The sequence below is a fragment of the Pogoniulus pusillus genome, chromosome 11, assembly GCF_015220805.1.
Source record: "Pogoniulus pusillus isolate bPogPus1 chromosome 11, bPogPus1.pri, whole genome shotgun sequence".
Classification (NCBI taxonomy): Eukaryota; Metazoa; Chordata; class Aves; order Piciformes; family Lybiidae; genus Pogoniulus; species Pogoniulus pusillus.
Window position 1 is genome coordinate 23,272,671 of NC_087274.1, and position 14,974 is coordinate 23,287,644.

The window sequence follows — 14,974 nt, forward strand, 5'->3', positions numbered from 1 at the left end:
AGGAAAGAATGTGTAGTGACCATCTATACGGTAAAACAGTTCCTCCAACAACTCTAAGTCAGGGAAGAAACTCCCAGAACCAAGCTGGAAAGGGATATGGTGAGGATGAAATATAAGTCCTTAAAATGGGAACTGCAGCCTTAGGTACTTGTGGACTCCACAGTGCCACATGAGGTGCAGTTAGTCAAAACAAAACTGATAGCCAACTACAGAAAGTTGTCTCCCAAGCCAATTATCATTCCTGCTGCTGAACTATATTCAGAAACAATTCCTATTACATTAAGCAAGGTCAGCATCTAATTTCTCTTAGGAAAAAAAACCCAGCCAAAAACAAAACAACAAACCACACCACCAATCTTTCCTCTTAAATAGCCACCTTTTTATATATTTCTCCTCTACTATTTAAAACTACCAACATCTTTCTCTTCCATTTCTAAGGCTAAATTTCTTCTCTAAAAAGGATGATGCTCATGATAAAAATCTAACATTAACTACAGTTTGAAGAAGAGATAAATTGAAATATTACAAAACAGAACACCAACTCCTCACTTGACATGTATATTTTGGAATCATTTTTCCTGCCTAGAAAAGGGAAGGGCAAACCATGTGCATGTAAACAAGTACAAACTGCAGCACTCCTACTGAACTTTGAAGAAAAGCGGCTGTTCATTAACTGTACATGGAAGAAATCAGAATTCCAATTACTTCAGCTATGGGTGTAATTTATTAGAATTTACCTCTCATTAAAACTGAAGTAAACTGAAATATCACTTGCCATTCAAACTTTGGCATAGCCATTAATTTCTAATGAAGACTATAACTGACTATAACACAAGCTGTATATATTTCCCTTTGCATCCAAATATTCTCTCATGGGGGTTATTTTTATGTAGCCAGTAGAGTCAAATCAATTGCATGAACCAATCTTAGTAAATCAGAATTTTTTGAGTACAAAACCAAAACCATTAAAGCAACCACTTCAACCATTTCTGGCCATATCCCTTACAGCACTGGTTCACATCAGCTATTCAGTCATATTCAGGCCACGTGGTCTTTGATGCACTGTCTGTGTTCTTCCATGGAAATTTAATGGTGCCACTCTTACATACAGAATTTTTCAGAATTAAACTCCATTCAGGCTCACTCTAGACCTGGTATATGCATGTCCCATCCTTTAAAAAGTTTACTATAGCACACTGGCTATTTCATTATTTGGGATACTTCTTAGTACTTTAAGAAGCTTGGCTATTATTTGATACGTTCTGAAGACACCAAATTGAACCCAACTCAGAACCAATACCACAATAATTATAGTCATATTCCAATAAAACATTTAATACTTGGCGTTTTTATTTTCATATAGCTTTTACTTTTAGGACAGGGATGGTGTCACTTTCTGCATCAGCAGACTGGTACCTCCCTATCACAGAAACTACTATATATCTGAAAGTCAGCAGTGAAAGAACCTGTGGACCTTCCAGCCTGCAAGCTAAGTCTTGTTTCTTATACTAAAGTGGTATTGAACATGAGGAACTCTTTATTTGAAGTCTAGATCTAACCACTCAGTAACATTTTTTAATTCTGGTTGTTTGTTTTTTTCTTTTGTAAACCCCTAGAAATTTTCTAGCCAGGTGCAGACTTGTCTTTCTCTAACAGCACCATGTACTGGCTGACTACTGATCATATTCTGTAACCAAACCCATTAAACAATTTTGGTAGCCAGTTTTTATTCTTGGTACCTCTACAAACAATCTCAAATAGTCTGAAAGGGACCATAAAGTATATATGTTTAAAAATGCTCACTCTTAACTGTGCTATGCTAGTAATTATGTCATGCCATTCAAGGTGGTCCTATGATTAATTTGGGGACCCAGACACTAGTTTGCTTATTCCCCACTCATTTTCAGGCCTTATTAATGCATTGACAATGTCAAAGATTAAGCCAGTGCAAACACCATGTAGAAACACTCCCATCTCTCTTCTGTCCTCCATGAATTCTCTTATTAAATAACAAACTGTTCAAAGATGCAAACAAAGATCCTATGTTTGACAGCAAGGACAAAACTCCATCCCTCAATCTCTTCTAGTAGCAGTGGTCTTTTGAAATATCCCACGAGCTGCATCCAAACAATGAGATATGTTGGACTTAATGCAGCTATGAATGAAAAGTGGTTTTACCCACAGCACATAAAAGCAAACAAAAAGCCACAAAAACAACAGGCAAAAAAGCTTGCCACTAACCCATGTGTAACAAGAGGAGTGTACTATGAAAGTCAGGTGGCCTTGTAGCTAAAAAGTTTGCTCGAAATTTATATGCAATATAATTTGTTCTGGCTTTCAGAAGAACTAGTTTTGTAGACAAGTTTTATGTGGAGATTTTTCCTCCTCATTACATATTTTTGATGTGAATATTGGCCTATCACAGCAAATTTTTGAAGAATCAGTTAATCATCCTACAGAATCCATACACAGAGGTTATATGAATAACAGATGTTGTAGCCCCATGAATCTGGCATCCTTATGTGTTCAACAGCTTCAAACACAGACATTTGATCATTCTGAAATTTGGCATTTAAAGACTTAGAAACATTTAACCTTCCAAATTTTCCATTCTCCAGGATGTGTTTTCAGATATGTTTGGTATTGTTTTTGAAGAACTCACGCTCCAGCACTTCAGCTTTTAGCTCTTTACAAAACTTTACAGAAAAGCATCTCACTAACAAACACAAAATGTCATTCATAGCTGTAATAAAGCCCACCATGACATTCTGGTTGACCACTAAAGTATCTTTATTTCTTTTCATAGGCTGTATCTGTCCTGATTCCATTTCTCCAATATACATTGCACAGTTAGCTGGGATAAAAAGTTTTCATTCCTTCGAGATTTTCAAATAACTAAGAAGCAAGGATATTTGACAGATGATATTCCCCATGGTCCATGTCTGTCATGAAAAACAGACAAACAAACCAAACAACACCACCACCACCCACACAAAAAATCCAGGAAAAGCTTAAACAGTTTTCCTAAGATTGGCCTAAAACTGAAGCTCAAGTGCCAAGCAACTCCCCAAACTGACAATCCTTTAACATCCAACTATCCAAACCTGCAAGTTTGAGTATGGTTAAGCTATGAGCAAGTGCCACATAAACTGGGCCTACAGTTTTGTCTTGCAGGGAATCCCTCAATCATTTCTTACCCAGTCCTAGCCAACGTGTAACTGGTGAACTGGTGGAGAGATGCAAAATCATTCACCATATATACAACATCAGTCATTTCCCATAACGTATCAGACAACTCTGCTGTACAATGCAGCTGCAGACAAAAAATACCCAAACTGCATGGAACAGTGATGGTCACTGCTGGGGCAAAGAAAATAAGTTCATGGCCCTAACACTTGGTTTGGGAGAGCATCCACAGCCAAATCAATCAGTTCTGTCACAGTTTAATAATGTCGTCAGCACTCTCTACAAGTAACACCACAACCACACCATCTTTGTTATCAACGCAGTCTTAAATGCTGTGTGACAGGGTAAAGCACCAAAACTAAAGCCACCATATACGGTGCAACGTGACAAACTCTCACACATGCTATGTCAGTTCTCTTACGTGGCAACTGGCGTCAGGAAATACTCGTGCGAAGGCGCGCAGGACTGCGGCGTTTTGCACGATCAGAAGTGTCAACCCTCACAGCAAAGGGCCGCAGCCAGCAGAGACCCCCGGGACGGCCCTGTGGGCCCCCGCCCGGGAGGAGCCGCGCCGGGGGAAACGCGGGCGACAGGCGGGCTCCGAGCCGCCACATCAGCCGCCGGGATCCCGGCTCTCACGCTGCGCTCCCGCCCTTCCAGCCCACACCCGTGTGGGAAAGAGCTGCCCCGGCGCTGTTTGCGGGCGATTCCGGGGCCGGCCCGCTCGCCCAGGGCCCCCAGGGAAAGCTCCGAGGCGGGGGGAACGGGGGCGGGCTGCCCGCGGCGGCACTCAGGCGAAGCCGCCGCCGCGGCACCGTCCAGCGCAGGCCGCCTGCAGGCCAGGCTGCCTCTCGTCCTCGCCCCGGGGCCTGCGCGCTCACCGCCGCACTCACCACTTCTCGGGCTCGGCTGGTGAAGTCGCTCTTGGAGCGGGCGGCGCTTCGCTTGAGCAGCTCATCTCTGGCGGTGTCCCCAGCCGCTACCCCCAGCGCCTTGTTTCGGGTCTTCACCGTCTTCACGCTGGCCTTGAAGAGCAGGGTGATGTCCACCGCCATGGCAGCCCGCCCCTCTCCGCCGGCCGGCGCCGGTGCACCGCACACTCTTCCCTGCGCAACGCGGCCCCGCTTGCCGCGTTCCGCTCTGGTTTAATCCGCTGCTGCCGCCCTGCAGCGGGGCCTGGCGTTTCGCGGAGCGAGCCCGGGCCCGGGCGCTGCGGGTGGCCGGAGCTGGAAGCTGGGGGAAGCGTTTGCCTCCTGCCGCCTCAGCCCATCCCCGAGGAGGGAGCGCTGGGCAGGGCTGTTCGCGGTACCCCCTGCTCCTGGCTGCTGCCCCACTCCTATCCCATAGTACGGTTGTGAAGTAGAAGTTCCAACGAGAGGTCGGGGTCCCGAGCACCCGCGATACGGCCTGGTGGCAGGTGTCAGCAGGCGGTGCTGTGAGACGCCAGCTCCTGAGGCTGAGCTTGTAACCACGGGAAGGCAGGTTAATTGCAGACCATTAATGCACGTTATCAGTCTGCACTGGGATCTGGGATTGGCGCTGGAATGAGATTCCCTCGGAAGTGGTCACACGCGTATACCCATCCCCTCATTACATGCCCCTGAACCATATAGGTGGAGCAGGATTGTTACGCCTGGGACACTGAGTTCACCACCAGGAATCAGAGAATCATAGAATCACCTGGTTGGAAAAGACCTTAAGATCATCAAATCCAACCAGAACCTAAAATCTCCCTGTATGTAAATGTTAAACCATGTCCCTAAGCACCTCACCCAAATGTTTCAGGGAAGCTATCCTCTGAGGTGCTCCTGCCTGCTGCCATCCAACAAGAGGACAGTATCACACCAGTGCCTAGAAGATACACCGTGCAGTCAGTTACAGTGATCAGCTGTACAGTGATGTACAGTTACATGCAATCAGCTCTGTGACTGATGGATTCTGCTCTGTGAAATAACTTTTGTTTCTGAGGCAGATTTATTGTCATGGTCTGTGCAGTACACTATGGGAAATTGTGTGGCACAGAGGAGAACATTTTTTACCAGATAAGTACACACACACACACACACATAAATGTGTGTGTTATATAATATGATGGGACACAGCAGACACAGTAGAGTTTTTAACTGTGCTCTTACTGGCCTAAAGCATGTTCCCTGAGACAATCTCCAAAGATGACAAATTCAGAATTCTATCTGTCCCCAGTGGAATGGGACTTAATCAGCCACAACTATTTTGCCTATCTGCTCCAGAGTATCAGGCTTTCTTCCCTTGCTGATTAGTACTCTGCTTTAAGTTCAGTTCTCATCAGCTCAGCTATAAATTAGTGGTTGCCTCATAGTTGTATTGCGATTAGTATTCATTCATACTTTGTTATTATCGTTCTATTTTAGATTGTGGTTTTACTGTGGTAGGAATGTGGTTCTAAGGAGGGGAATGGGCTGGTTTAAGTCCCTGTCCTCGGTGCTGGATTTACCATGAAAACACATTATAAAAGTGGACAACAAAGGAGATGAAACTTTTCACTCCAGGAATGCCAGTAGTATTTTCTTGCATCTCAAGCCACATGGCTTTGCTCTTTCAAGATTAAACCAATTCAGTATAAAGATTCTTTAGCAAAGCTTCCATTTGGAAATAGACAAGGAAATAGACAGAAGCACATTTCAAAAGAAACACAGTATTAAAATTCCATAGATCTGATCTCATCTGTCAGAAATGGGCAAAGAGTTAATCTGGGAAAGGAAAAAGTTGAACTACCTTTTTAATGTGAAAGGAGGTTGCTCAAGTGATCTAATTCATTAGGTATATAATACCCAGGGCCTCTGCTGTAGAGATAAATAGAAAGCTTTGAAGATCACAACTTTAAAATCAGTTGCTAAGAACTGCTGCCCAGAGTTTTCATTTGAACTTGATCCTAGCTTCCTGTATACAGTAACTGCGTCTGCTCGGTCATTAATTGCACTTCCATAGCCATCTTGTTTTGAAAGCTGAAAGCTTGCTTTGGAGAAGATAGGTTTCAATAGCACATGATGGAACTTCCTGCAACTGCTAAAAACACTAACCTTGAAATATAAGATTTGGAGTAAAATTCCAAAACACATACAAAGAACTACAGTCCCACCACAGGCAATGCAGGTAAGTTTGCAAGAAAGCATGCACTATACACTCAGTTGTGTCTGAGGAGAAATTAAGAGTTTGCAAATGATGATTGATTTTTTTTTTTTTTTTTTTTTTTTTTTTTTTTTTTTTTTTTTTTTTTTTTTTTTTTGTGCAATGTGAGAACAGCATTCTGATCACCATGTCTGGGTGTACCTGCTTAGCAGGCATGTCCAGTAACATATCTTGGACAAGCCTGTCAGTGGAGAGGAATCAGTATTTCCTGTGGTTATCAATCAACATGCCCATTAAAAAGGGGCCAGTTCATCTCCACTCAGAAGCAGATGACTTCTCAAATAGTAATTTCCTTTTGTGTAAGAGATAAACAAAAGAGGAAAATCTTTTGAATAGATCCTTATTGGGCACAGACAAGACATGTGGTGCATTTATACTTTTTGTCTGTTGTTTCACCCTCCCCCTCTTCTGGCATAAACCCAGTGACTTCCTGAACAAAATATCAAAAGGAAGGCAATTTGCTTCTAGCATGCATTGATAATCAAGACAAATCAGAAGGGGAGAAGTTCTGTTTGATGACTGATTAAACTTTTAAGCTAATCATATAGATGCTTATTGGCTTAAAGTAAATACGACGACTTTGTGGATGTGAAGAGAAATCTCTGACGTTTATGAGCAGGACTGGAAGACAGTACAACCTGTATAAAGGAAATCTGATCACTCTGTGCAATGCAGCAAAATTTTGTGGCAGGAATGGATATGAACTGTGCAGCTATAAGCAATTTGTGTTGTCTGTGGCAACAAGTATTGACCACTAGAAACCAGCTCAATAGGCAGTAACATCGAGGTTCTGTTATTTCTCTTGAAACCAGATCATCACACTAAAATTTGCACCAAAAATCATCAGAAAACATTAAATATACTTTTGCCTTAAATATATATATATACTATCATATGTCTAGCAATAGAAGTTCAAGGGGAAGAAAACCACTTGATTTTCCAGTTGTTCAGATGTGTGCTAAACTTTTAGAGATGTTATGTATGTATAAAATGATTCTTTAGTGGTTTATAGCATAACCTCTAAAATCATATATGCTATCCAAACCACATCTTCAAAGAAGTGTGTGTGCATGTGTTCAACACAATTAAACTTAATTTTCAGAGTGCTGATCCCTCCTCACATAAATGGAAAGAGTGTGCCTTCTTTTGTGCAGTGTATGTAAAAAGTAGGTGAAATTCCAAGTGAGGAAGAAAACTGTAGGTTTTCATTAGAGAAAAGTTACCTTTTAGACCTGTTGTTGTTCTTGTTCCTTGGAAAACCTTTCATTTTCATCTCCAGGGATAGCATGCACGTAGCATGTATTTGTAAGAAAAACACTTTGTGAATGAAAAATGTGTTCAGACCTTCCAAAGTCACTGATTTTAGAGATGCTGGGTGGAAAAAAAAAAAAGAAAAAAAATGAGCATGTACTCAGACCAATTCTATGCTGCATGTACAAGAATCCAACATCTCTTTGCTGTTAAACCTGCAGCATTTGCAGACTTGCATATTCTATAGTTTAACCTGCTGTGGTCTGAGAAACTTCTTTATAGTCCAGTTCAATTTATCACTCAAGATTTATGGGTTTAAGAGTGAAGCCAACCTAGTACTCTCTAAAATTCCAGCCTCTTAATAAAAATGGAGAAGAAAAGAACCTATTATAAAATATTAAGATGAACTTCAGTGATGGAATACTGTAAAGAGCATACTAATGTCTTATATTAAAGAGGAGTTGTATTTAAGTGTAATCTTTTATTGAGTCCATGTTACCAACATGCAGAAGTGATGGTGGGGTGGCCCTTACAAGGGGACGGGTAGAACAAAATGGTTATTCTTCCCCTGTACTCAGCACTGGTCAAGCCACACCTTGAGTACTGTGTCCAGTTCTGGGCCCCTCAATTCAAGAGAGATGTTGAGGTGCTGGAACGTGTCCAGAGAAGGGCGACAAAGCTGATGAACGGCCTCTAACACAAAACCTATGAGGAGAGGCTGAGGGAGCTGGGGTTGTTTAGCCTGGAGAAGAGGAGGATCAGGGGGGACCTCATTGCTGTCTACAACTACCTGAAGGGAGGTTGTAGCCACGTGGGAGTTTGTCTCTTCTCCCAGACAACCAGCAATAGAACAAGGGGACACAGTCTCAGGTTGTGCTGGGGGAAGTATAGGCTGGATGCTAGGAGGAAGTTCTTGCCAGAGAGAGTGATTGGCATTGGAATGGGCTGCCCAGGGAGGTGGTGGAGTCACCATCCCTGGAGGTGTTCAAGAAAAGCCTGGATGAGGCACTTGGTGCCATGGTCTAGTTGACTGGCTAGGGCTGGGTGCTGGGTTGGACTGGATGATCTTGGAGGTCTCTTCCAATCTGGTTGAGTCTATGATTCTATGAAAATCAGTTTAAAAAAAAAATGTGAAAAGAACATATTTAAAGATCTATTTTAAATGGAGGAAAGGAAAAGCAAAGAGCTTCTCTGAAGTTAGTTACAGGCATTTGTATAAGAAAGAGAATTGTAAAATATGGACCATTTTTATGTGTGTATAACAAGCCACAATGGTTGAACAAGCCTCGAATTCGCGTTGCTATGAGTACCTCAAAAATAAAGGAGGAAAAATAAAACTTGGATTTTCATTGTTTCATTTTATGTTAACTGCACTGACCAACTGATATGTCAGAGAAACAGTATCTTTCTTATTGCCTGAGTGCTCCCCACATTTATAGGGTCAAAAATAACAATAAGCCAAATCAAAGACATTTCCATTGTTGGGATTTGAATCAGGCCCAGCATACATCACTGGAGCTCTTACAAAGTCTTTGCCAAACCCACAAAGGACTGGAGTAATTCCATAGCTCCATTCTGACGTTTCTGAGGTTAGCCAATGGCTCGCTATCTGTTGAGTATCATACAGATTAGTAGTACAATGGCTTGTCATAGTGGCTTTCACAATAAAAGCAGCAGTAAAGACACCAAATCAATTGACATTGCAGTACTCAAAAGTAAGTTCTTTTTAGTTCTATTGCTCATGACTTTATGCTTCTGCATATTCTCACAATACTGTCTAGTTTTATTGTAGCTAAGCTCCCTGAACTTCTTCAGGGTTGAGTTGCACATAGCACTAGTGTGGATACAAGGAAAGAGCACACAGCTTGAGGAAGAAAGAATAGGAAGGGACTGCAGCAGTTCCAGCTTATATTGGTATATTCTCATAGTAAACAGACCCCCCAAAAAATCCCAAACCAACAGAAGTAAACCAGGCAGACTAGCCTTATAGAGAATAATTGTATTCTTATTTTTATCAGCTCAAGTTAGCAATTTCACAAAGCCAGTGGAAGAGGCATAGAAAATGTAGTATCTGACTCTATTCCTACTTATCTTGGTAGAAGAAGGATTTAAACTGGTGTAAAGAGTTGTTAGAGCACTTGTGGCATGTTTACAGCCTGCATAGCAACACTGTATAGAGATCCCTGAACTGGCTCCAGGCAGGCTAGCATGTCCACAGCATACAGGATTCAGTGTGTGAGTGCTTTCTGCCAGGATGTAATCAAATCCCCTTAGCTTTTCAGCTGAGACTTGTACAAAGGCATTATTATTGCTATACAGAATGTACCATACCTGATAGTGTCTTAGAGCCAACTTGTTCTTTTCATGTTGATGACTGAGAGTCGGTGTCCAGGCTTTCCTGGTCATCTGTCTTTTCCACATGATGAACCACCGGTTTACAGCAGAAATTCTTGTTAGTCTCTAAGGGGAAAAGAAGGAAAGAGTTGATACTATTTAACTGTAAATAACCTCACAGGTGGTAATCCTCTACAACCAATAGTCCTTTAGACACAGTGTGCCATTCATTCTAAGAGACACCTGTGGATGGTGAGATGCATCCTCTTCCTGCTGTGCCTGTTTTCACAATCTAGTTTAGACTTCCAGCTTTAACTGGGCATTTAGTTTTGAGTCAGCTGATTTTAGGTTTAATTAATGCAATCTTTCTTGGCCTGGTACTTTCTATGATACAAATAGAATATACTGAAAGGAAATGATTCAGTACTTCCTTGAGAACACTGGAGGGAGCTCACAGAAAGAGACAGGAAAAGCAAAAAAGGAGGAAAAGTAGCAAGAAGGTTATACCACTTATGTGAAAAGTTATGTAAATATTTATACCTATAGACTGCATTTTATTTCAATGCATGTACAACTGTAAGAAAGAGGTATTTCTTGTTTATATTGAATGTTAGTAGTTTGTATTTGTGTCCTGGTATCATTGTAACTTTTTTTTATTTTGAACACATATACTTAAAAACATACACCACAGATCTTTTCTTTTTCATTCAAATTGATGTTTATTTGAGTTCTCTTGTTTCTATTCACTTGGCTGCATGCTCTGCAGTCTGCTGTTTAATCTAAAAAGAGGGAGAGGGACTTTGGCAAACTGTAGTCATACATCCCCTAGGAAAATACCATCATCTCCAGTGAACACAATATAATGAGGAGGTGTCCTATTACATAATTGAGGAGGCATTGTCTTTTATATGCATTCTGGTTCACTTTTCACACTAAATTAATCTTAATAAGCATCTGCTTTGAGTAAAGAGAATTTTGTGATATTTCAACCATGACCTCTCTGGAAGTCCAAATGATTTCACTTTACATTGCAGACTGGAGTATTCTTTTGAAACATTTCCCTTTACTGTATGATAATCAGTGTGTTAACATGATCTGATTAATCCCACCAGTCTAACACTGATACCATGGCTTTTGTGCCCTTTATTCAGTAACCTCATGGCTGCAAAATCACTGGCTTCTTAAACAAGCTCAGGGCAATCCTAGAGATTATGTTATACAGGAGGTCAAATTTGTGATCACAGTGGTCCCCCATGTCATATAATCTATACGTCTGTAACTCAGACTGGAGGAAATACAAATAATTGTACAATAGCAGTAACCAAAGAAAGAAAACTAGCTGCTTTTAAGACAAAGCTTGATATATTTATGAAAAAGATTATATGAACTAGTAGCCTGCAATAGCTGGAGCATGAGCTTGGTGGCCCTGCAGTCATTTCCAGATCTGTTTCACTGTATTTCAATTGCTCATCAGCTTGCTCTCATGTTTAATATTTATTTTAAAGCAGGTTTTGATACAGTCACTAGGATAACAAATTAAAGATGGATTTTAGCTTTTAAAAGAAAGACTCTCTTTCATTTCAGATGACAGACTGAATTGAGGCCTATGAATAATGCTTGTGTTGACCTGCCAGAATATGTCTTAGCAGCGATGAATTCTCAAATACCCAGGCTGAGTTTATTCATTTTGAAGTCAATGGGAGGAAAGGCAATACAGCTCAGTGCTGGATCAAGCTGCATTTTAACATAGCAGCAATCATATTTTGTAGTTTCTTTAAAAAATAAGAAAAGCCCTCTCAAAAGCCACATTTGATTCTATGTGTATGACTTCTGCTGTATAGTTTAGCTGTTTAAAACTGTGCTACCACACAGCATGTGGCAGAGAAAATGTCCAATATTTGTTTCAGAGTCCCACAGTACAGTTTTCTCCTGTCCTAGTGGTTTGTAAGATTTTGACAGAGTTGCAGCTCAAGGAAGAGCTGAACTAAGTATGGGAAATGGAGACTTTTTCAGGAAAAGTAGGAAATGGGTCTGATAATCTCTTCAGTAACACACACACGCTATGGATCTGTTCCAGTTAAAACCACTGGTGACATTTACACTGGCTCAAAAGGAATGAACACAGGGGTAACTATTTTAAAAGCAAGCTTTTTACTTTACATCTCAGATGAGACAAATGGAGATTCTCATTCCTGATTGTCAGGGAGAGTTTTGTGGCATTTTTTCACAGGGTTAATACATAAGGATTGTACATTATCACACCTTGGACAAAATTAATCTTCAGTAACTTTTTAACCACTTTTGTTTCTTCCCATGACTTCCATTATTTAGTGTTGATAAGTTTTGCTTCCCTTGCTGTGTTCTCCTCAAGACCTATTTCCCTTTCACTGGCAGGTAACTAGCTGCTGGTATACTTTGTTGCCTCATGGAAAGATTTATGGAATTTGTGGGCATTCATGAAACACTTACAGGTACTTGTTTGAGAAAGATCTTGGAGATGCTGGTTGAAACTCATGATTGTTGTAAATCTCAATATTTAAATCAATATCTTAAAGCAAGGGGATACTTCCTTTACATTCTTTTCTAATCTTTCCAGCCTTTTCCTTTTCTGCTCTTCTTTTGATTTAATATGAAGTTAAAGTATTTCTTTTATTAAAGGTACTGTTTGCATTTCTTAGCTCATTGGCAAAGCACCAGCAGATTGCTTACCTACTACAAGAAGCAAATGCACACAGACTCAGGGTGCAGTTACATCCACTCTTAAGATAATGTAAGTTCAGGATGGTGCTGAAAGACTCGTCCTTCTTGTTGCCAGCCCTGGCAGCCTGTGCCCATGTGCTGTCATTACCACTTGTGTGGCAGCCCAGCCAACCAGATCACCTTGCATTTTCTGTAGGCTTATATTTCCATCAGATTGGCTTGCTCATGACCGTGAGTGCCAGCATATTTAATGCAGTGAGAGTGCATAACCAGAGGCAACTGGGAGGTGAGGATTCCCTTTTCAACAGTGACCCTGTGTAAGAAAGGCATAAATTGATGGAGAAACCACACCTGCAATTTTTGAAGACCAGTAGTGATTATGGCTGCCTCTGTTTATGGGTATCTCATTTGAGGTATTTTTACAACACATGAAATTCAAACTCCTTTAATAACTGCATCCTTTAAGGTGCTCAAAGTAAGATCATATAAAAGGTTAAATAATTTATGAAAGTCACAGCTATAATTCTCTTTCTTAGGACTTTATATCTAGGGAAATCTTTCAAACATTAATTATTTGGTTGTTATTTGTAGAGAGCGGAGCAGCAAATGCCCCTCTTTTATGGATATGAGATGCAATAATACAAATAGGGGATATCAAAATAATACCAAACTCATATCCTAAGGTTAGTATCAACAAAGTGGATTTCAAAGATACATTAAAAGTCCTTTTTGTTTCATTGGAAAGAAGATTTAGCAAATTCTTTCCGATGTATCATGCCACATGGATTTTAACATCTGTATATACAATGCAAGTTTCAAATCAAGATTATGTGAGTATCAGCTAGCACGCATCAGCAAACCCATTTATTTGTTCAGTTCATTGTCCCTTTCCATTTCCATCCCATAGCTGCCTGTGACATACATGCAACCATAGTTCATATGTCAACACATTTTCATTAACTAATCACAAATTATCGACTTCAGTTCTATAAGTCTGACCACAGGTAAGTTTTCCCTTTGTCTAACACACTCTGGAGCTCAGATGGGGATTTTTAATGTGATAGTAAGTGATAAGATATGTAATGATAGCAGCATTTTGTGCTTGACAGGGCATTTTCAGATTTGCATGCTTGTGAATGTGTTTGTGTTTAAATGAGCACAAACCAATGCTGCTCGTTAAGTTCAATGCATATGCAGTGATTTTTATTTTTTTTTAGTTTTAATAACTGTATTATTTTAAAAATAACTTGGATCATATAATATGTGAATGATGTAGGAGAAACAGAACAGTGGGTTAGAATTTGCCTTGCAGAACAGCACATTGTGTTAGTAGAGTCAGGGTGGCCTTTCCCAGCTGATTTGACAGGTGAGGAGGAAGGTGAACCGCTTCCTAAAAGTTCTGTGGTGGCATTGTTAGAGAAATCTGGTTCTCTGCATTGCTCTGTAGGCAGGGACAAGGCCGTAGTCGGTCTGCAGGGAACAAGCTCACAGCCTTAACTCGTGGAAAATTCTTGTGCTGTTCACAGCTGCCACTGAGGGAACTCAGCAGAGCTCGGTTGGCCTGTCTGCCACAGACCTGAGAGCATAGTGCTGGCAGATAGTCATATGTGTTTTCAGCTCTGTCAATTCAGGAATCTTAGGTATCCTACTTAATCACCAGCACCCCATGATCTCTGAAGAACACATATTTCTGGAGCCCACCTAGGAATTCAGGAAAGGATTTTCTTTCTCATGTTTTTTACCAAAGAATGAAACTCCCTATTATGATAGTTTCAGATAGTGCAAAGTTGGTCTAGTTACTGATATTAATTATGGCAGAGATCTTGTTGGTGTAGGTTTCTATATGATCATGCATCAGGTATTAATAGACATCACTTAGTAGGGAACACTGTCTCAAAATGAAAGCTTCAGTATAATCAGACAGCTGTAAAACCTTTCCACTGACCCTTCTGTTATATTCATACAAGAGCTAAAAAAACCCCAAACCACCTCTGTTTTTTCTGTCTGTTCATGTCCTAAACACTGCACTTTTCTTGAAGACAGATGGATAAAAAATATATAAATGTGATAGGGTTTATCTGAAATGGGTCTCATTCTGTAGATTTTTTAGAAGTCAGTAATAATCTTGTTTTTCATTTTAAAGGTTACGACAAATTTTGTTTTTCATTTGATTTATCAAAATAGTTCCTTATTTGCATGAGTTTTATGACTATAAAATATTAAAATTCCTGACAGGTTCTTATTAAAAGTGTTGAATCCTGAACCCACTTACTCTGCTTTTTCACCACCTTACTCTCTCTGACTTACAGAGAATCACTAAAAACAAGTGCAAATG

General features: G+C 40.5%; 1 protein-coding gene across 1 annotated transcript in view; it reads right to left on the reverse strand.

Moving 5' to 3' along the window:
- Positions 1–4,625, reverse strand: part of STX18 (syntaxin 18) — a 46,559-nt gene extending 41,934 nt beyond the window's left edge. Inside the window, exon 1 of the mRNA XM_064151458.1 lies at positions 4,080–4,625. Coding sequence (XP_064007528.1) covers positions 4,080–4,241 — 162 coding nt within the window. The 5' untranslated portion in view covers positions 4,242–4,625. The remainder of the gene's footprint in view (positions 1–4,079) is intronic.
- Positions 4,626–14,974: the final 10,349 nt, after the last annotated feature.